The following is a 23,108-nucleotide window of genomic DNA, read 5'->3' as shown; positions in this document are numbered from 1 at the left end:
GAAAGTTGGCATTGTTGTAGCTGCTGGCTGGCTCCCAGAGCACCTCAGCATGCATGCAAACTCAATGCATACACTGTGTATTCCCAAACAGGTTCTGAATGAAGACACCGTTTATCAGATAACGACAATCAAAAATATGACATGTATGCACACAACCCGTGTGTTTACCCTCATGAATCATTTTGCATTAGTCATCACACTGATGAAGTGGCATACCTTTAACGGGAATTAAGGTGTGTCTCAGTTGATTTATCGGTGGATGGTACACAATTCACAGATGGGTTGTGGCTCTCTGTGGTGACAGTGTGGGAAGATGGTGGTGGTGGAGTTTGGCATGGTTTAACAAGCATAGAGGCTGTTTTAAGTCAAGTATGCGTGACACGGAAGAGGATCGGCGTGGCCATACCACACGGCCACACCCGTCTCTCAGAGCTTAACGTGTGACTAACTATAGAGCCACCTCCGTGTACTAGTGGACTGCATGCTCATTAGGGTTGTGGTCATTTTAATTTTGTGTTTTTATTCCACAACACTTAATGCTTGCTAATATCTATAGCTAACAGAAACTAAACCTTGACCCAAACTGTCTTCTGGAGTGCATTTTAAGTCCGAAACAATGAGAAGGAATAAATAGAGCAATCCTAAGAAAAGCCCTGTTCCGTCGCACACATTAACAGGTTTCTACTAGGTGGGTTTAAAACAAAGCAGGCTTAGAAAGATACAATTTTGGACAGAAATAACATTTTAATTGCACTGTAAATTGAATGAAAACTAATTCCAACCGCCCTAATCCAGTTTGCATGATGTCAGTTGCCATCCAACCAGTAATGAGTTGTCTAGTAAAATGAATAGGCCGTGGGCCATTCACTTAGTGGAATATATTAAAAAAGAACAAGATATACAAGGACAGGACCCGTGAGTGGACTTGTACAACAATGTTTAATACAGAAACTGTAATGATTTATTTCCAAGTTGAGGATAATAAATTGTCTGGTTTTTTTGCCCTAAATAGTAGCTTGCAAACCTCCATCTGAGTAAGACCTTTTTTTTGTCTGTCTGTGTGTGCTTGTTAATAGATTTTGGCAAAAAAAACAATGTTAACACCGCCACCATGAACTATCCACATATTACTGTAGGCACCTCCGAACCATCAGAGATCATTTGCGAATGAGGGAAAATGTAAGGCACGGAGCGTATTTGAATAGGCATGAGGACAACATAGAAGCGGAATGAATGAATGAAAGGATAAAGAAATAAATAGATAAGTAAATGCCCATAAAGAGAAGTCATATTGCTGCCCTCTGTTGGTTACATTTAAAGCTGAGTGAGACATGACTTGACCTGCCAAAGGCAAGTTCCTGTTTTGCCACACAGAACATTCAGTTTTCATGTTGAAAATAATCTCTCTTTGGGTTGCTGAAGGTAAAGTTGAGGTTTAATCAAATCAAAAAAATGTTTTTATTTATTTTTTCTCTAAACTATGCAGCTTTTCATCAAATCAATTTTTTTTATCTATCAGTTGGAAAATGAATGAGACATTTGTCAGTATTGAATGAGGATAGGCTCAATGTGTTGGACATTTTATTAAAATCAAAAGACACAAAGTAGAAGCTGCCATCGGAATTTTCTAGCAACATTTTAAATGTCATATACTTTGGTTTTCTTGACTGAACTGTTGATGAGGGAAAACATTTAGGGACTTTGAAAACAACAAAAGTAGTATATTTGTAAAAGGATGACTGCTGTCCAGCTGTACAGATGAGATTGTCGGTTGTTGAAGGCAGTATTCAGGTGTTGCATTCATACACTTGAGTCTTTAACTGTTGTGCTGCTAAGACCTTCTTGTTTTTAATTTTTGATGCGTACACACACACACATATATATATATTTATATATATATATATATATATATATATAACTCAGCCAATTTATAATTATATAATAATACAATATATACTTTTTTATTATTTGAACTGTTTAATTATCTTGAAATTTTGAAATTGTGTCCCAATTAAAGGCTGTTTATAATCCTCAGGGAAGGCCTTGCCCTAATTATTATCAATTAATATTATTTATTTTTTTATTAAAAAAATATTTTTATAGAGGCTCTAAGATGTGGAAGCTACATGAGAAGCATAACATTGTAGATGAATTGATATCAATCATATCAAGTATATTGCATTTTATAACCCATGTTTGTGTTGCTGCATATTTCCACATTATTATTTGTATGCGTTATTGATAGGTGCAATTAGGGGAAACAGTTGTAATGCAATTTGTAATTGTATGGCACTGCATTAGTAAAATAAAAACAGGCAGTGACAAGCTTTGCAAAAAAAATGTATCCTGTTTTTCTATAAAATAAAATAAAAATAAACATACATAATCTACGCATATTGTAGAGGTTTTTTTTTCATGGTGGCAACGACACGCTGCAATATCGGCCATGTCCAGTCAAACATGCAAATCGCTTAGAGCCACCACTAAAACAAAATGTTCTCTGCGTTGAATCCTCCCTGCACGTGCTGCCGGTTGAGCCGTGTTAATCGAGCGGGATATCTCAAACTACGGATCCGGGAAGGCGTGCACCACACGGATATACGAGACGTTCAGTCCGTGATCCTAAAAAAAAAGACACAATTCTGACTTTTAATGAATATTAAAAGCATCTTTGAAACGTGCCTCGTTGACGGATTCGCAAAGCAGCGCATTAAGGCCGGTGGCGGTGTTCCTACGGTGTTCCTGGTTAATGTAGGTCAAAGCAGTGACGGAAGGGTGTCCTCCGTTGAACCCGCTGTATTAATCCACATCGCAGTCCTGCAGATGGCGCGCACAGTCAACTGAGTGCCCTGGGTGCTCACACAACTATATATCCCCGGAGCCTTTTCAGCTCGAGCGATGGCGATTGTCTGAAGCGACACCTCTGTCTGCCCCTACAGCTGGAGAGCTGTGAAAGTTCAACAGTGCAGTTTTTACACCCACAAAAAAACATAAATAAAAGAGCTTTTCGCAGGTTTTAAAACGCGCCGCAGCTCACGAGCCAGGACGTTTTATAAGACGGGTTGGTGGAGCGTAACCTTAGTTGACCTCTTTGTCAGTTAGAGCCTGTTTTTTTTAAGATGCAGAGCCGCTTACACGGAACATCCTGTACCCGCTATACCAGAATCACACTCATGAATAATATATTGAAAGTATCTATTAGACATTACCATCCGCGTGGTTCATTATTCTGATCTGAACTACAGACAAGCGTGTGCGTACACACGCACACCTGTCACTGTCTAGACAGGGAGGGGGCATTAAGGCGGTGGGTGCGGGGGGGATCCCTCATGACCCATTAGGCTACTGCCTTATTCTGTGCCAACCAGAATATATCTCAAGGCGTTGGATAATGACAAAAAAAATCAACAATAACAAGAGAAAGAAAAAGCAATCGCTCTATCACATCTGATTGGCCGGCTGCACCGACTCGAATTTTTTTCCCCGCTCGCAAACTCGAGGTCAGCTCGGGACGTTAAAAAATAAATAAATGAGAAAATAGAAATGCGTAGAAAGTAGAAGACATGGCAGACAATCTAGCTTGTTGGTGGCGGGAGTGATTGACGGCGCTGCCGTCCAATGAGAGGCCGCGGCGCAGCTGGCTCACTGTACTGGCAGAGACGGTGTCCAATGCAAAGTTCAGACGCATGATGGACACATAACTGACAATTCCCCCGTCCTTTTGATCCAGACTGGGGATAGATTTGAGTTCATTCACAATTGTGAACGCTGATATTTTGAACAGCAAGCGTCGGAGCCCGCACAATAAAAAGACATAGGCTAAAAATGACACAATAACGGTTGGGTATGTGGTTAATGTGCACGCTTTTTGGGGCGCGACATCGCTGGGAACCTGTTTGAAACCTCATCCTTCACGGGATACGTTACGCATCGTTACCTCCATTTATACAATTGCTGCGTTGCTGCTCTGGCAGGAGCAAACTTAAAACACCTCGAGTAGGAGGAACATTACTACTACAACTACTATTACTATAACTCCCACCACTTCCACAGAGACATAATGGAGCCGGTTTCACCGTCCCACTGTGCTCCCTGCGATTGGGGCACAATAATGTTGACGGATTTCTGATCCAACCGAAGACAGTGCACTGTTCTTCCAATGGCAGCTTTAAGTGAAAGGCGTGCCTGCCTGCCTGCATGCATGCCCCCCCTCCTCCTCCTCCTCCTCCTCCTCCTCCACCCCTCAAAGTACTCGATGTATAGTTAAAAAATGGGAGGGCACACTTGAACCGAGCTGCTCTATGAAGGTAGGCTGCAGCGTGTGTTTATTGATGAGATGAAAAGAAGATGGAAGTGAGAAATGAAACAAAGTAAAGGAACATATTAAAAAAAAAACTATACGCGCTTCGTCGGGGGAAAACAGGGGGAGCCGTGGAAACGCTGTCGCCACTTTTTGAACGAGCTTCGAAGTACAGGTAAGAAATTTAGGAAAAGTAGGAAAAGGGATGGGTCTTTACACTATCTATAACGCAATTATTACAGGGGAGAAATTACAGGAATTTCCTGTGTAAGAGGGGAAAACCTGCTCGTAGACTTTCGGGTGATGTGCATGAAATACCGCGGACTTCCATGTAGTTGTGGCTGGCTTTACCAACCACATATTACGCTCTAGATAATGGAAAACTTCCCTTTTTAGAGGATTTCAAACATTCAATAAACGTGACGCCAGCGTACGATATGCAATGAAACGAGTCCCTCATGTTAGGCGGGCTCAGTTTTGCATGCCAGAGGTTTTGTTGTCCGTTTATATTCGACTACAAAAAAAAAAAAAAAAAAAAACGCGCTGCCCTGGCATGACGCAAGTTTCCCCATCTGTCATTATTCTCTCAACATGCCCCTTTACCTTTAGCCCTTTACTTTCGCATTTGCCCGCGAGCCGGACAGGGGACACTTGAGGACAATACTCTGGGCAAACTGTGTTCACAGGTCCGATTCTCTGAATCAAGCGAAAGCCTCAGCGATGCTCGCAGGCTGCTTGTTCACATTTCACACACTGTGAGCCCGGAACAACTGTGGCAGCCGACGTGCGCATTTGGCTTTTAGGTCAGTTATTTGAATCAAGAGGAAACGCGTTTCCTTATTGCAACGGACCACCACAGCATAGTCTCGCTGCGAATCTATTTCTAAAATACATTTCAGTTTGTTGAAGTTGCCGGAAAGAGAAGGGGTTTCGACGTTTTTGAAATACATAGCAGCGGCTCCTGTACAGCGCTTGTACTCAGACAGATGTCTAGCCTACATTTTTTATGAATTAATATCAATACGGCGTGGTATTTATGAGATGGGGTTACATTAAGATATGCTCAGCAGGCGGATTGGGGGAGGCATGGCTAACATTGTGTGTGAAGGTAAAACAATACCGCAGGTTCAGTTGAGAGAAATCACAACTAAATCCAGTGGGACTCTGGGCTGGATTTTTTTGGTGACATGTTTCCCCAAAATGAATGATCTCGGTAATGGTCGCAATCCGCTTTTATTCCGAGCCTACAGTTCGTGAAAATGTTTGCGATGTGAGGATGTTTTGGCAAAGGCATGGCCTAGATATGGGGCCATGCTCTGGTGTAATTAAAGTTGCAGGAGGCGCTTGCTGCGTGTCTTTTGAGACATTTTGTTGCAAAATATTCATGGACAACTCGTGATTCCTTTGCTCTTGCTTATTAGATGGCACTATAGAGGCGCTTCACCCCTTAAATAAAGTTAAAATATGTCTGTATATGTTCCGCTTTGGCGCCATTAAAAAAAATAAATGGAGCAATGACTGCCCAAAATTCACAGAAAGGGCCACTGGGAGTTAAGCCGGAGGAGCATGTCTTGTTCTTTTGGGCTCCATCTATCCGTGCGAGATCGTGCGCGTCTGTCTGTGTCTGTGTGTGCGCGTGTGCGTGTGACTGCGAAACGGACAGAGTGTGCTTGCTTGCGTGCGTGTGTGTGTGTGGCAAACAGATGTTGTCCCAAAGCGCTTGGCTTTGTCAGATAAAGAGAGTAATACAGCGTGTTCTTGTGCCTATTATAAGCGATGCTTTCTACAATACGGCATGTGTCTGATTATAGGCACATGCACAGGCTCGCCCTTATAGCCCTAGAAGTTGTGTGTGGGTATCGAGCTTTGCATCAACGCACTGTAGTCATGTCGGAGGTCGACTCTGGTGTGGTCACCGCTGTTGACGTGAGAGGACGCAGGTTTCCACACACAGGAAGGCCGGTCCCGGGTTTGACACATGGGGAGGCTGCACGAGAGCGCAGCAGCGCTGCGACCATCAGCTCCGGTCTGTGGATGTGTACCCGTGTATATGTGTGGGGTTTTTTTACCACATAATTGTGCGTTCATCCCTTCTCACTTGTGTTGTGATCATTTCCTGCTCCCCCCCCACCCCCCGCCTTCATTCAGAATATCTTTCCACAACTTAAATGGGCTGCGATCCTATAGGCTTGGTTATGTAACTCACGCTGCACTGGATCGTTTGTTTTCTGAATGGATACATTGGGAGAGCTGCGCGTGCAGCCCGGTGTAGCAGAAATCCGACGTTACACTTTGATGTAAGATTTTCAGCTATGGGCATGATTATACATCTGTAATATGAATTGGAGCATATTGATTGACAGGCTGCATGTGGGTGAGTAAAGTACAAATGATATTGTCACAGAGCGTATACACCGGTTGGAATACCCTTCATCTGAAAAGAAACTCCACACAAACTTAATACCTGTATTTTTGGACATTTCATTGTTTGAAGAATTGGAGGGTACTTGTCTTGTGTGTAAGTGAGCTCTCATCACGGCTTGATGTAAAAAAAACTCTGTTTTTATCAGCACAGAGAGGTGTACAGTGCTGAAAGAGAGACAGCCAATATGTGCGTTGGGAGTGTTTGTAGTCCAGAGTATCAGGTGCCCAGTTTCATCTCTGTTAAGTCACTAATGAGTATATATATGTATATATTCCACATGTACATTAATATTCACAGTGTTTGAGCCATCGCCATTTGCCAGCTTTCTGTGTCACGGCTAAAACCCACCCATGACTAATGAATATTTAAGAGCATGTCTGCAGACCAAGGAAACTCATTATTGTATGAAGGAGACCCAGCAGATAAACTGTAGACCTCCTCACATGAAGGCTGGGGGCTGGGGGCGGTCAGTTAATCCACACTCTGCAATCAATCCCAATTTTCTTTTGGCTTCACCATCCTTCACTCGTCCTCTGTTCTGGAGCTCTCTCTCTCTCTCTCTCTTCACATTCAGCCATTTATTATTGACCAACAAACTCACACAATGTGTCCACAGCATTCAATTTTGAAATGTTTCGAGCTGATTTAGTCACCCGTTCGCACATTTCTCCCACCGGATTATTTGGGTTTGCTCAAGTGAAAATGTGTAAGGAAACCATGCTGCACCAATGTAATGAGTGCTTCTTTGGAAGGGACATATAACAATCATCTTGTACTGTACTTGCACACAGATGGCAGGTCAGTATTCCAAATCATTTTTTTAAGCGCAGCGAAGGCACTGTTGCCCAAATAGTCAAGATAGAGACGTCTCTCTGACGCCTCTGCAATGCCACATTTGTGGTTATTCCTTCACCAGGCTTTTACCAGGTAATTCTGGTGGCACATATACCTAAATAACTAAATTTATAGATCCATGTTCATTGTGTGGTTTCAACACAACTCTCTTGAAAAGGTTTTTAGGCGTTGGTGTTCTTTTTGGACAGTAGTGGAAAGGACGGGAGAGGTGCGAGAGAGCATTTCATATCGGTCATGAATAGAATTCACCTCAGTCCACTATTTGTTTTGCCGCGTAATATTTAATTTGAATATAATTAATAATTAAAATTTAGAAAATGTAAATTTGGTTGCAAATTTAAGAATACTGGCAATGTAATAATACAAAATAAATTCCTGCATGAAGCACCGGTGGACCTTTTACAGATGAAGTTAAATTAATATTGTAATCCATAATCCTAAACAGGGCATTTTACTGTAGTATAACAAAAGACATAAAAAAAAGAAAAGAAATATGCACTTGAGTCCATCTTGGCACTTTGTCTACCCCAGTTGAACATATTTGGCAGCCATTTTGGGAATGCAATAGAGATCCATCGATATAACGAGCCACTTTGTGGATTGCATCCAGAATGTCACAGCGCTTGTTAACTACGTGGCCTTTTTTGTCTCAGACAGTGTTTATCCCTTTCCCCTCCTTTTCTGTTCCCGCATAATTCTCGTTAGAAGAATATTCCCCCACGGAGCAAAACTAATCTTTGATGTGATTGCCAACTGAGACGGTTTTCAGGTGCACACCTTAAAGTTATTGTCGGGTCTTATAATGAACTACAGCGTAGCCTTTAAGCCTTGAGTAGACTTTCAGGTTAAAGATTTGGTTTTGTTTAACAAGAGCTCCTAAAGTTTCTCACATTATGTTAATTGCAAAGACTGCTGTTTTACAGCAACTGCTGCTTTAATACTGCATTTGAGTCCCCAATTACCATGACAACCCTAAAATAAACCTTAGATACCTCTTAAGATTCAGCCTTATTTTAGATCAAAGATGTCATACGTATTAATTTTCCTCATATCTCTCGATCATAGTCAAATATAATCTAATTACTAGCTAACTCTGCCTTGTTTTTGTTTTTTTGCAGCTATAAATTATTGGCTAGTTGGCTCCTGGCCGACATAACGTGCTTCTCTTCACATTACAATTTTTATTTTTTTATTCTTGACAATACTTGTTACACAATTGCAAAACCTATTGAGAATGCATCCAAGTCGCCTTTGTAATTAAGGAGAGACTTTTCCCTACAGCTGCATTATGCAACACAGAAATGCTGTTACAAAGATTTATGGCGATTTCCTTCCTGGAAAATAATATGCCTTGTTTGAGTGGAGGGAAAATGTATCTGGTTTATTGATGATCATTTTGCCAGGATAGAAATATTTGGCAACCAGTCAGTTATGCGTACATATTGCTTAAAACGGTTATATGTCACATTTGTGAAGACTATACCTCAATTTGTCAATTCATCGAGCAGGGATTTTCAAAATACTTATCCACTCCGCCTTTTAGTAAATTGGCAGTTAGAATTACTTTTGTAAAACTGAATTGCACTGAAAACCCAATGACTTTAAGAGCATTCAGCACACAGGAAACTGACAAACAACAAACTTTAAATCATGTGGGTTTTATTTCAGTTTTCAAAAGGACTTTTGTTGTGGAATCTCCCCTCCCTGCAAGTATCACAGGAATGTGTAATGAAAGCACACATTGAGGCTAAATATGTATTTGTGAATGTGCCACGCTGTTGTCAGGCAGCTTTTATTCTGTTCTAAAACTTCATAAAGTCCTATGAAACACTGGTAATATCCTTGTGCAACATTGTTTTTAGGATAACTTTTTTTTAAACATTTCCAAAATATATATGTGTGCACATCCCACATGGAACAGTTGAACACGCACTGGCCCCCGGGTAAGCCTGTTGTGTCATTCTTCAATGTTTACACATACATTTGGTACAGAGCCCAAATTAATAGCCTCTTGTTAAATATAACTGTCATAAAATGCTGTCCTGTAAATTACAGTACGTACAGTACAAATACAATCCGGTTGTGGGTGTAACCATGTGTTTCCATTACTTTTGATAAAATTGCTAACAGACTCTGGATTCCTGCTCCTTTATGTTTTCAGGGCCGGTTTTAAAGCTTTTCATTAAAAGTCATCTGTTTGAGGAACTTGAACCGGAGGTTGTTTTTACAACAAGGACAAAAGCGTTTGTTTTTTTGTTTGTTTTTTTAGATCTATGCAACCTGTTGTAATAATGTATGTTCGAATACACATTTTTATTTGCATGACAGAAGCAAGCGTTTAAACCTAATTTGCATTTGCTCTCGTTAAACACACACACAGGCAGGCCCAGGCATTTAACAGATGTGAAAAATGTATCCTGGATTCTAATAGCCAAGTTGTGTGTTTGCCAAGGTGCATGCGTGTCCTCAGTTTACCCTGCTACCCATATGGTTTTCTACAAGTCATGGTGAGATCACTGCCTAGTTGAAGGGGGGGGGGAGTATCTAAAGAGGGTTTAAGAAAAATGTAGAAAGTAAGTCTTCAGTGACTTTTAAACCAGTTTTAGAGAATAAGCGGCATGTATTCTCTGAGTCTATCTTGGCTTCAGGAAGACTTTTTTAAGCCTCGTGCCAGTAAACAGCACTTACAGCAGCCAAACTAGGATTGTGCACAGTCTCTTTCAATGTACATCGGTATGCACTGTGCAATGGGGAATTATTTACACAATAGTGTTTGTGTTGGGTTTTATCACAAAATGAAAATTCTTGGAAGTATTTCCACAGAATCTAAGCTTGTTTTTTTTAATTTTATTTTTATTGACTCAGTCATTCGGGGTTTTGTTTTTTTTCACTGTCATACATCATTTGAAAGAAATTCTTAAACAAAGAATTTTCTTTTTAAATATTCGTTTTTATTGTAGAAATGAAAGGGATTTCTGCTCTGATACTGTCGGCATTGTTTATTGCCCTGACAATGACCTTGATAAAGACAGATTTCAAAATAGACTCCCTTTATGAAGCTGGAAACCATTATTAATTCGACTAATAGCTTATTATGGAGAAGTCTTGTGTTCTTAGACTGTTGGTCCACGTGATGCAGGAACATAGACAGAATAAAACATGGACTTGGTCTCCGTGACGTGACCCATAGGTTTCTGAAGAGCCGTTGTGAAGCTCAAAGGGTGCTCTGACACAGCCTTACTCCCGCTAATCCCAAAATGGGCCAATAAGTGCACCGTTGGTCGAGCTGAGGCGGGCCCAGGTGACGGCAGCAGAGGAGACAGCAGCCACGCCCTTAATTATGCCTATCTTTAAGCCTTGATCAAATTAAAACGGGTTAGTAATATAAAAATTTAGGGATATTAAAATGCGTGTCTATGGAGATTGACCCTCAAGTGAGCATTTGAGGAGCTGCAGTGTTTGGCACTTCCACCTTGGCTTCATTTCTCGGGAATTAAAGGTGCAGCAAGAGCGCGTGTAACCTGTTCAACAACAAACAAATGGCAAAGCAATGTGTCCGTTCAAATCAAAGTTGCTGGTCTTGTTTCAAAAATACGTTTAAGGTTAAAAGTGATTGAGATGACTCTAGTAACATCGACTCTCGTTCATACCACCTGTGTAACGTTTTCAGTCCAGATGCACTCCATGTGTCGGGGCTCCATGAGATGTTTAAGTGCTTAGTACACCAATGTAATATTAATGGCACTCAGAATAAAATACTTTGTGGCAGCTGCTATGTAAACTAACATTAAGCATATTTTTTTCTTTTATAATTTCTATGAGTCCATGACATGAATGCATTTTAGACTGAATGTCTTTCGTAGCCTTTGACTCCAGTAGGCTGTGCTGCTTGCTGATAACTCAAGGTCCATTCATTCGCTCGATGTTATTTCATTCTTAGTCCTGTTCACGGTCATTTCAACGTATCTCAACATGCATTTAGAGGAAGGCAGGGCAACACCTTGGGCAGGTCACTGGGCTAACACACAGACTCACAGAGGTAGCAGCAGCTAGTCATTGAAGGTTAAAACCCCTGTTGCTCAAAGAATACTGAAAACATCTCAACCCTCCTCCACTTATCAATCCAACAATGATGCCAAAAATGACTAAGAAGCAGCACATTCATGCGTCGTGATTTTTATAGTAATGTTACTCGAAACGACTAAGGAGCTTAGGTTACACTCAAGGGCTTATGGGCTATAGATTGTTACCATCAAGGATAATAAATCTGCTATATTCAAAGAAGCCCACACTGACCAGCAATTCATGTGCATTAGCGAGGCCAAAAGGCCAGATGATTATCATAAACGGAGCTGATGGGTGGCCGTGTTGTCTCTCCGCTTTGTGCTGTGGGTCGACTCTGTAGAGGAGACAACCTCAACTACACCAACATACAATCGTAATAGGAGGTTTGAATACTGAAAATGAGCTAGTAGTAGCTTCCATGACTAAAACACTGAAGGCCTCCCTTTAAAAGCCCAGTCTATGTCTTTGCAACAGAGAAAGGAATACGTGATCAGTGTCGGTATTTGATGTGCAACTTATAATATACTATAGAATGAGTATAACCACATTGCACATTTCCTCTGCAGTCATTCCTGAGCTTGGTGAGTAATAAAAAGAGAATGCCCACACAAGGTAACCTGCCTGCAAAAGTAATTTACAGCAGAATTTGACACAAAGTACAGCCTTAAATTAGAAAAAAAAGTAATTTACCACAGAGTGTAATTTTTGAAAATATTCCTAAAAATGTTGACACACCAATTTACAGTTTTTCTGTTCCTGATGTTATACACTAATGCACAATGAACTTGCTGATCGATATAGTATTGATAAATGTGTTACAAGTTAGTGTTTTTATACGTTATTGTAACTTTATATGTGTCACTTTTTGTGTCAGTATGTGTCAGTTTTTGGGGCTGCTGTGAGGTAGTTCTCTCCAAAGATGCAGTTACTGAGTAACAGTGTGTCTTACTTACAGCATTCTTTGGATGTAGTTTGTAGATTTGCAAAATGACTCTTACCTGTTATACATGCTGACGCTTTCTATAGATCACTGACCTTATTGTTCTTGTTGAAACATTTATTTCATGGGGCCGTTCAGTGTGTTGCACTGTATATTGGGAACATTTGAATCAGCTCATATTCCTAGATAATAGTTTGTCTTCACTAGAATGTCTCTGACCCCAAAAAGGTTGATTTTATTTAATTTTTTCCTTTGGGCCTTTCTCTCATTTCTTGTGAAATCCTGTAGTTGGCTTGCTTGACACATTTGTCTTGCGACACAGTATTGTATGGATAAAGTTTCCTAATGTGGCTAGATTGCACCCACTCCCCATTAGATTAACAGAAAACTTTACCTCTGTGCCAACTTTTGTTAATTTCAAACCGCCCTGCTGTAAATTCAGGTGAGAATATCTAACTTGTATTGCTCAGCTGGCTCATACTGCAGACCAGCCTGGACCGGTGAAAGTGTGTATAGGGCACTCGTGTGGTCGGCTGTGTTTCAGTGTGTCAGCATTACACTTTTAGATATGTCAAGTGACCTGACGAGACATACATAATCTGTATTTACAACACAACAGCCTGCCAAACTAGAAATACACTACAAAGTGCTAACACCCGTACGGTCCAAAATAAGCACAGAATATCTTGTATTAAGTTATCTGGATTTTATATAACACAGTGTGTTGAAGGTCTCCATAGTTTACCTGAATAATGCTACAGGCTGAAGTTACATCATGAAACCTTTTTTTTGTGCTAAATTGTACATTTTCACCTGTTTCCTTAGCTTCTGCGTCGTTAAGAAGCAGCATGTTATCAGCTGTTTTTGTGTTTGGCGATCCTGTTTAAAGGCGAGTATTGAGCTTGCCAGATTCTGGGAGAGAGGCTAGCTTGCTGACCCTTGAAGCACAGGCCGGCTAACAAACAGTGCAGAGGTTGTGCTGAACTGCTTAGAGCACCCTGCTGCATTTGTGAAAGTTCAGCTCTGTGCTGGACTACCTCGACAGCATGCTGGTGAAACACACGGTCCAGAAGTTGTCCGGCTGATCGCATTCACGTTCGCGAATGGGGAAATAATGAAGTAGTTGTTGTTGCTTTAATCAGATTTGGAATCTTATTCAATCACAGGTTCGCTTCATGTACAACATGTATGAGGCAGGACAGGCCACGTTGTACAACGTGTGGAAAAAAATATTCTATTTTCATTCCAATTGTCATCACATACATAACACATTACATCAGAGCGAATGTCATAACCACATTGATATAATTCACATTTTCAAGACCACACACACACACACACTGAATAACCAGTTTGCTCTTTAGTCTTCTTTGTTGTTCATTCTGTTTTGTACTTGCCATTCTGTTTCTTCTCTCTAGTGACAAACGTAATATTAACCTAAACATTTTCAGAGGCTCTGCTGTAAGCTGTACTCTGCAGTGTTTTATAGCAGAGGTTCCACACTATCCTCTAATCACTCAGAACAAAACATCTTTGTCCCGTTTTATCACCCAAGGACATAAAGTGAGGAGAAACTTTGTTTTCTCTCAGAGATATAAAGGTGCTACAGCAACACAATTCTCTTGTTGAGATCATGCTTGCTTACGTACAATCCAGGCATAAATAGAGGCATAAGACCACAGGCAGCTGAGTAGATATCTCCTGCCAAACAGAATTATTTAACTGGCCTTTCTCATGATACACTAGTAATAGACTGAGAAGTCCTGTATGAGCATCTTTGTAAGTTCATGAAGATCTCTCAATGGCCCGCGAGGTCCTTTTTTTTTTTTTTTTGGAGAGGCAAAATGTCCTCGACGTGTGTAGTAGCTGTAGAGAGGCAGTTGCTGTGGACACTTGAGCCTAAATGATAACTCTTGAATTTAGCATTATCTGCTTCGGGGGTTAGAGGTGTTTTGGAGACTATCATATGAGTAGTCAGGTGATTCTTTTTGGTCAAATGCTCATTAACAAAAGCACAGCCATTTGCCAGTTCTGAGATATTTCTTAAAAGCGTCCTTTCCAGCTCCAAAGTGAGATACTGCCTTTATAATTGCAATGGCTGTGAGCCAGCAGTGGCTGTTTGTTTTTTTGCCCCCTGTGCTCCTTTTTTTTTTTTGGAAGCTCTAAAATACAGCTACTGATGGCGCTAATTCATGAAAGTTTGTGTTCCTGCAAAAGTATATTAGAAAGTAGATTATCCTCCCATCTGCAAATAGACAAAGGATGTGCTATGGATAACGGGTGGCGGTGGTGGGTGTGTTGTTGTTTTTTTGACAGAAAATGACGAAGTTGAACAAGCTGTCCTGTCAAAAAAATATTTAAACTGTCCTTTACTTGTGTAGTGGGATTGTAGTGTGTGCTGCTATTTGTTTGCCTGAGGAATTTATTTGAAAGCCGCACATCCTGTCACATTGAGATTCAGTTGGACTGAATGTGTCATCACATTGATCTGCTGTGCTATTTGAGACATTTTAGTGGCAGGAACTAAACATGAACAGTTAGATTCAATTTATGGCGACTATAAAGAGTTAACAGTTCCAGATAGTGTGTGTGTGTGATGCACAGAAATGCACCAACATAATACAGTTATTCAAGCAATCTGGATTGAGCGGTGGCCATAACATTACACTGGCACTCTGTAATTACTTCACAGTGCTTCCACCAAGTAGAGAGCTCACAACAGGGGAAAGAAAAAGAGTTGCCAATTGATGGAATGCGATTTTACAGCGTTTTGCATATTTTTTTAAACTGTCCCTGGTGGTGAGCTTGAAATCGAAACTGTATTTTGAAGGGAGAGTCACTGGTCTGTGTTGTAGGTGAAGGGCCAGTTCAAAGTACAGCAGCAGGACGTCTCGTGTCGAAATTGTTAGGACAACACCTGGTTCAAGTGTAATTCATACGCGTTATAAGTACCATCAGACATTCAGACACATTTCAAGAATAATTCGTTGGTGATGTTACACCTAAAATTCCAGTGAAGGGAAGAAGGAAGGAAGAGTGAAAAAAGAAAAAAATTATCTTGGCTCAACTTGTCAAACAGCCTACGTGCTTGTTGATGATTCTCAGTGACTGCTATAAAGGCAAATCAATTAAATTGTGAGACTGTGGGGTGTTTTCTTCTACGTCTCCTGAAGTGTGTGTGTGTGTGTGTGTGTGTGTGTGTGTGTGTGTGTGTGTGTGATTTAGGTGCATACCTTACCTGTTAATTACTTCACAACGTTATGGACGAACACTCGAATGCAATAAGAGACACGGCGCTCTAAATTACTCGGATTCAATCAGCCAACACAACATTGTTGGGCTGAGATGAATATTTAGTTACCTAAAAAGAATAATTTTGAATTGTCAGAGGGAACCCGCGACACAACAGCATTACCTGAGGATTATTCTAATTTATTTTTTGAGAAAAGTTAGAGATGTTGGCTGATTGCAGCGAGGTGTAGCTGTAAATTGTTTTGTCAGAGGAGTGAACTGAACGCGGTGTCTTCATTGAACTTGAATTATCACTTGTCAGAGCGACGCATCACTTGATTGCTGCTTAACAGTTCCCGGTGTGCTCGCCACACATTTACATTGTTTACTAAATCGCATTAGATCACGTATCCAAACCATACTATTAAAGTATGATTTCTGCTAGTTTATATGCTAATGCACTTGGGCTAAATGGATCATTGAAATTAATAATTACAACGTTGGACAGCGACGGTTAAGCAGCAGAGATTTCAAACAAACTCACAAATGACTATTAATTAGATGTAACACACAACACTCTTGATAAGGGCAAATCTGCATCAGATTCACTGAGGTGCTGTACGCACATGCATGGACATGAGCTTTTTCACAATGCCCCGTGGCCCTTTTGTCTCCAGATTTAAATGCATCAAGAGCCCTGAATATATGCTTGTAGTGTGTGTTGTAAGCAGTATTTGCATATTCAGGATGTATATTATTCACATGGCTGATACTGCTCCTTTCATAAGCACGCCTCTTATGTCTGTCCTCAACCCCATCCCCCATCTTCCCATTTTATCCCCCCCCCCCCCCCCCCCCGACCCCCCCTTTGATTAACTAATGTCCGATTCGATGCAGCGTATTTCATGAGCTTGTCACCTAATACAGGCTGCTGATTAACCTGGAGTCTGGCTGGTGAAGTTACAATCCTCATCTCCCTGTCTTCATTTTTTTTCTTTCTCTCTTCTTCTTTTTTTTTTTTTTTGCCCCCCTCTTCCCCCCCTCCACCCCTCCTCAGTCTTTGTTGTGGCGGCAGCAGCAGAGCATGCATTGCATTGGCGGTCTGAAGCATTGTGTCTGATTTCCAGCAGACAAACTGACCTCTGGGGATTTATTGACAGCAAACTCCACAGAGGCAGACACAGAGCTGGGAGCATGGAGAGGCAGCCAGAGAGGGAGGGAGGGTCTTGGGGAAGGTTTGTAGGGGGGGGGGGAGCAAGGGAGGAAGGTGGGAAGGGAGAATGAGGGGGGGGGGGGCACACAGACGGAGAGACAGACAGATGGAAGAAAAGACGCCGAGAGAGTTTCGACGTGATGAAACAGGAAACAGGTAGCAGCACACAGAGATAGAGATCAATGTGAGGAGGGTAAAATACACACCCCGATTTTGGTTGATTTAAAAAAATGTGGTGTTTTTTTTTTTGGTGGAGCGTTTGGAAGTGAAAGAAAATGGCTGCCTCCTACAAGGATCTAATTAATTTTGAAGGATCATCAGCCCCTTTAGTCCAAGGCAGGGTACAGGAGGGAGGGAGGGAAGGAGGGAGGGGGAGAGGGGGGACAGACCCCTGGGCTGATTAGAATTCACTGCAGGTAGGCGCTGGCTGCTGCTCACCCACTGTGTCACGGCTAAAATGGAATCACTGTTGTGAGTGGCAGTCTGGGCAACTGAAGCCTGCTTCTCTTGGCCTGCTCCCTTTGTTGCCCGCATTCACCTCACTTTACCCCGTAGGCAGGTGGATTTACATGTCTGGGTGGCGAGGGAAAGCCAGAGAGGGAACATACATGTTTGCATTGTCTTAACAGTAGTCACGAAAAAAATAAAAATAAAAAGGCCCATGGCATCAGAATACAGTTACATCCAAATCTAACCGTTGCTGGAAAAGAAAAAAAAAAAGGTCAAATATTTGCCACAGTTATGGATTCAAGCATTTTGGCTCATGTTTGTGTGCAGTACTTTAAAGACAAGGCTTTAACCATGATATTTCTGTTGGTTTTCACTTCGACTCAGTACATTCTTAATTATTTCAGTAGCAGCAGTTAGGCTGAGGCAAAGGTTACACCTACAGAAGGGTGTTATGTTTAGGTATTAGAACTCGTGTTGGGGTTTCAAGCTTATATTGAGGAGTGTAATACACCGGCTGAAGGTTGCTGTTTGAGTTTTATAGCTACGGTTAGAGAACAGTGTAATTTTATAGATTTCGGGGTTAAGGATTTCACTGTATAATATATTTTCTGTCCTGACCAAGACGGAAGAACCAACCAGTGTGTTTGTGTGTGTGTGTTTTAGTGCCAAAGAATGATCTGTCTCAGTATCGAGTGATCACCCTCTGCTGCTAGACACGCTATTACTTGTCTATATCTAATCAACAGATTTGTTAGTTGACAAGGACATTTCAAGAAAGCGAGCGCATGTCTTACTGCCCGCAGTACTTCTCAAAGTGGGGCCTGTGGACACAAACCAGGCTGTGAGCACAGCTATTTCAGGTTTTTACACTTTAACCCCTCGCCTCTGGTTTTCTCCCAGATATTCTGCGTCTCCATACTAAACTTTAGATGAAATCCTCATCTTATTCGACTATTTTAGAGGCCTAATATCTATAACCTTGACACCTCCAGTAGGAAAAGCACACAGGTCACATACTGAAAGTAACATGCTTTTTCATCTGCAGCTTTCACCGCAGTATCTCAAAGCGGGAGGTGTGTTCTCTGAAAGTATTAGGGATTTGTACGAGAATAATATGTGTCAACATTAACGTACAGGTCTGGTCAAATCCTAGCCTCGTTCTGTTCATTCAGCAACACACTGTTGTTGCTGGCATTCCTCAGAGAGCACTTGATGTTCACGTTGTAGCCAGCGTGACCGCTGCGAAACATTCTTACTTTGTTTCTAAAAAAATATGTAAAGAGTGTCGGATCACACTTGTAATTCTGAACCAAACTACAATGAATGATAAGTATTCCCACCCCAACACACAGAGAGTCATTTCCACGTACCTTTTTAAAGCTTTGTTGGTAGAAATATTTAAAGGCCCTTTGACTTGTGTGGGACAAGCAAGAGAGAAAACATAACGGCATTTTTCATTGGTTCAATGCATATGTTTTTCAGCTTGCCTGACCACAATGTGGTCGGTTTTGTCTCCACTGTTGAGATAAACCCTTTTGCATAATAATGTGTGTGTACAGTAGTAGAGCAATCGTGTGAGGCTTTCTGAGCATCACCAAACCAGCTCGTCACATGCTTGACGTTGTTGAATGCCTGTCTTGTGTTTTTCAATGAATGCCTTGTGTAGTTAATTTGAGACTTTTTTTTTTTTTTCTATTATTACAACTTCTAATGTCTGCTCTATGTCTGTATTGGGCATTGTCTTGTTTAATTTGTAGATATGAAAATGAAAAAGAACAGAAAAATGTCCACACACACGCGCTCTCTCTCTCTCTCTTTGTGGTCAGTGAGACTGAGACTTTCCCTGAAATATTTGCTCTGGTTAAATTTATAAGGAATTTAGATAAATTTTCTTCTTTTTAAGGGTGTGGTTTTTTTTTTTTTGCCCAGCGGCACAGATAACGGCAGAGAGAAGAAACTGGCTCTTACACCAATATTATTTTCAACCTTGATTTGTAATTCGTTGTCTTGTGCGCACAGGAACGTCCATTCATTCGGCTTTGAAAACTCTTCACACATCTGTTGCAGCGTGTCGGTGGAAGATTTTTTTGTGTTACTGTGGCTCCCGGTTCATTAAGGGAGTGGCAATATCGACGAGGCAGTATGTGGCATTAAGATTTGTCTTTGTCTTTTCTCTCCCCCTCCAAACACTGTGGCAGATCAACACATGATTTGGACAGAGAGGACTGACAGCCTTGCCTACAGCACCCGGCCTCTGATCAGCCATCACCACCAGCAAACTGAAGCTTGACCCGCACTTCATCACCAGCCACACAAACATCTTCGGAACAAAACGTCATCTAACTGTGAGTACGGGACTGCTTCCGTTTTTCCGTTTTCCATTTACGTGTAAGTTGGAAATAACTTAGCACAAAGTATTAACGCTTGTTTCCCGCTAACACTGTTGCACTGTTTTTGCAGTACATTTGAGCTAAATTCTACTTAATTTGGATAAATATATCTGTTACTACCAAATATGGTTTTATTGTTACCACCACTGTTCAATTTATTTGTGTTTGGTGTTTAACTGCATTCCATATTATAAAGCAATTATCTACATGTTCAAGTGTTTTCCCATATATACAGTAGTTAAGTTATGTGTTGATTAATTTCATCACCAATACGTTTTCATAAATATATTTCTTATTCATTGACAGACATAGTGTAATTGAATTATCTACAGCATTTGGGACATGGATTTGTTCAGTTTCCAAGATCAAAATGAGGAGATTTATCTTTAACAAAAAGGGCTGTGTTTAATAATGAGTCAAATAAGGTCAACCGCTTTAATTCAATTATACTCAGGAATGTTTATGTGCAAAATAAATTAATTTTACAGCAATTATGGAGACCCTCAATTTGCATAATTCTGACGCTTTCTACCTCTCCAATTTATATTAAGGTTTTCATTTCTTTTCACATCTAACTGGGAAAGAAAAGCATCTTAAGTTATCTTACACGCTGATCAGTGTATTCCTAGGATAGTTAGGAAGCGCCATCACAGCGAACACATGGCTAACAAAAGAGGCCTGTTGTCATCTAAGCCCAGTGCACCACCTACTGGTGGTTGCAGGAATTTCAGGAACACACATATAGAAACTTGTAATAATTAGATGGGAACCATCTTAATTGTCTTTCACCATGTCAATGTAACATTTTTAAACCACGATTTCAAGAGACAAATTTAACTGAGGTGTTGAAACTGAGACTGGAGTGATTAGAATTACAGTATCAGTATTAATATCGCTGTTCACATGTTTAATTGATTGCAGTACTGTGACCTGGTTCTGTTACATAGAGTATATCTGATTATTCAATTACACGGTTTTATTACTCCTAATATATCAGTAATACTGTAAACCAAAAATATAAATATAGTGTTGTTATAATACTGTAAACTCCTTCACTTCATTATTAAATCCAGTTGAATAATGTAGTGATTGTGTGTCCGAGGTTTTAAGTTTGCTGTGTTGCGTCCTGCCTGCAGGTGACATCAGTTGCAAGGGGATGACCGAGCGCATTCATAACATCAATCTCCACAACTTCAGCAATTCTGTACTTGAGACCCTCAATGAGCAGCGCAACCGTGGGCACTTCTGTGACGTGACTGTTCGGATCCATGGAAGTATGCTGCGAGCTCACCGGTGCGTGCTGGCTGCTGGAAGCCCCTTCTTTCAGGACAAGCTGCTCTTGGGCTACAGCGACATTGAGATCCCTTCTGTGGTCTCGGTGCAATCCATCCAAAAGCTGATCGACTTTATGTACAGCGGGATTCTGCGGGTATCTCAGTCAGAGGCCCTGCAAATCCTGACTGCTGCCAGCATCCTACAGATCAAGACCGTCATCGATGAGTGTACCCGCATCGTGTCCCAGAATGTGGGCCTGGCCGGGCCGGGGGGCTTCCCTGTTATACCAGGAGACTCTGGTCAGGAAACGCCCCGTGGCACGCCAGAGTCCGGCACCTCTGGGCCCAGCAGCGACGCAGAGTCAGGTTATATGCAAGCAACATCACAAAGCATGGACCGTGCATACACATCACTGTACTCCTACCCTGGCCTCACTCTGCAGAACGGCACCCGCGAGCGCCCCCTGTATATTAGCCCTATGTCGACAAATTACGATCCCACTCTAAGCACTCAGGAGGTCCAGCAATCTCAAGATCCGCCCTGGATGAACCGCATCCAGGAGAGATCTCAGCAGGTCGACCGCTTCATCTCCACAGCAGAGACCACCCACTGCCGCAAGCAGCCCCGACCGGTACGCATACATACAGGAGGGATGCACATAAAGCAGGAGGCCGAAGACGAGCACAGCTGCTACGATAATTTGGACTGCCAAGACAACACGGACCATACTGAGGGTGTGGAGAGTGAATCCAAGGTTGAAAGTTTTGACTCAGGGGTGAGCTCCTCCATCAGTACTGAGCCAGATGCTATGGAGCAGCAGCCGTACCTGACGGGCTTTGGCCGAGACGGGGGCGGAGACGGTGAAGGAGGTCCAGTGCATATAGAGGTCAATGACTCGTCCCCAGAGCAAGTGCAAGACCCGGAGGACGAGGACACATCCCACAGCACTAGTGACAGTAGCATGATGCAGCCCCTGCCAAACTCAGTCATGTCCCAGTCCCTGTCAAGTGCCCCGCACTACATGCGCCAGGCAGAATCACACACCAGCAATCTGAGGATGCCGCTCACCGTGACCAGCAATTCCCAAGTGATGGGCATTGCTGGAAGCACCTTCCTGCCCACGCTCTTTCCTACACAGCTGAATAGAGACACCAAGCCTTTCCCTTACCTTCCTGGCCAGCAGCAAACCCAGTTTGTGGCCATGCCGTCTCCTGCAATGCCATCATTCCCGAACCCCATGTCGGTACAGCAAGCTCAAGCTCAAGCGCAAGCGCAAGCGCTAGCGATGCAGCAACAGGTCATAGCAGGAATTGGTCCAGGGGAAAAGAAGCCCTATGAATGCACTCTCTGCAGTAAAAACTTTACTGCGAAACAGAACTTCGTCAAACACATGTTTGTCCACACTGGTAAGTCAGAATGTCTTATGTGAAGTAAAGTTGTTTATTTATGTCAGTAGCTCTGTTAAATTATTTTATGATCCATAGTCAGTGTAGATAGTAGTTGCAGAAATACCTTTGAAATCTTGTTTGGTTAGTAGATAACAAACATTTAAGATCAGAGGTCTTATTTATGATCATATTAAATATGTTAAACATAACTATTAGACAAAAGGCTATTCATTTTTATTAATGCTATTATTGCAATACATTATATGTGTACCCAGGGTTTCAGGTGGTAGTTTCTTCACACTGAGTACAGTATACTTTGAGTATTAGTACATAAAACGTATAGTATTAGTATGTATGCTGTGTTTATATACTGGAAAAGGATAAAAGCACAGCCTCAATTTTGACATTCATTAGGTCACAGTTGACTAGTATTTTTATTATTATTTTCATCTGACTTACAGTGGCATTAGATTGCTCATGCAGCAGATCATTACACTGTGCACTGCTTTCCTCTCGCACCGACAGCCGTATCAATCATGAACTGTAGAAATCACCACCACAGATAGAAAGAATTAG

General features: G+C 41.6%; 1 protein-coding gene and 1 long non-coding RNA gene across 2 annotated transcripts in view; one reads left to right on the top strand and one right to left on the bottom strand.

Moving 5' to 3' along the window:
- Window positions 1-920: 920 nt before the first annotated feature.
- On the bottom strand, window positions 921-5,793 carry LOC142960447 (uncharacterized). Its single transcript, XR_012956318.1, has 2 exons — window positions 2,736-5,793; window positions 921-2,622 (listed from the first exon to the last, which is right to left on the bottom strand). It is a non-coding gene; the product is annotated as an uncharacterized LOC142960447 (long non-coding RNA).
- zbtb20 (zinc finger and BTB domain containing 20) overlaps window positions 4,241-23,108 on the top strand; it is a 32,121-nt gene continuing 13,253 nt past the window's right edge. Inside the window, exons 1-3 of the mRNA XM_076102283.1 lie at window positions 4,241-4,475; window positions 19,678-19,824; window positions 21,006-22,550. Coding sequence (XP_075958398.1) covers window positions 21,026-22,550 — 1,525 coding nt within the window. The 5' untranslated portion in view covers window positions 4,241-4,475; window positions 19,678-19,824; window positions 21,006-21,025. The remainder of the gene's footprint in view (window positions 4,476-19,677; window positions 19,825-21,005; window positions 22,551-23,108) is intronic.

This window comes from Anarhichas minor, unplaced genomic scaffold, assembly GCF_050575085.1.
Source record: "Anarhichas minor isolate MPS153535 unplaced genomic scaffold, ASM5057508v1 ptg000027l, whole genome shotgun sequence".
NCBI lineage: Eukaryota > Metazoa > Chordata > Actinopteri > Perciformes > Anarhichadidae > Anarhichas > Anarhichas minor.
Note: the sequence above shows the minus strand (reverse complement) of the source record. Positions and strands in the feature narration are given on the sequence as shown.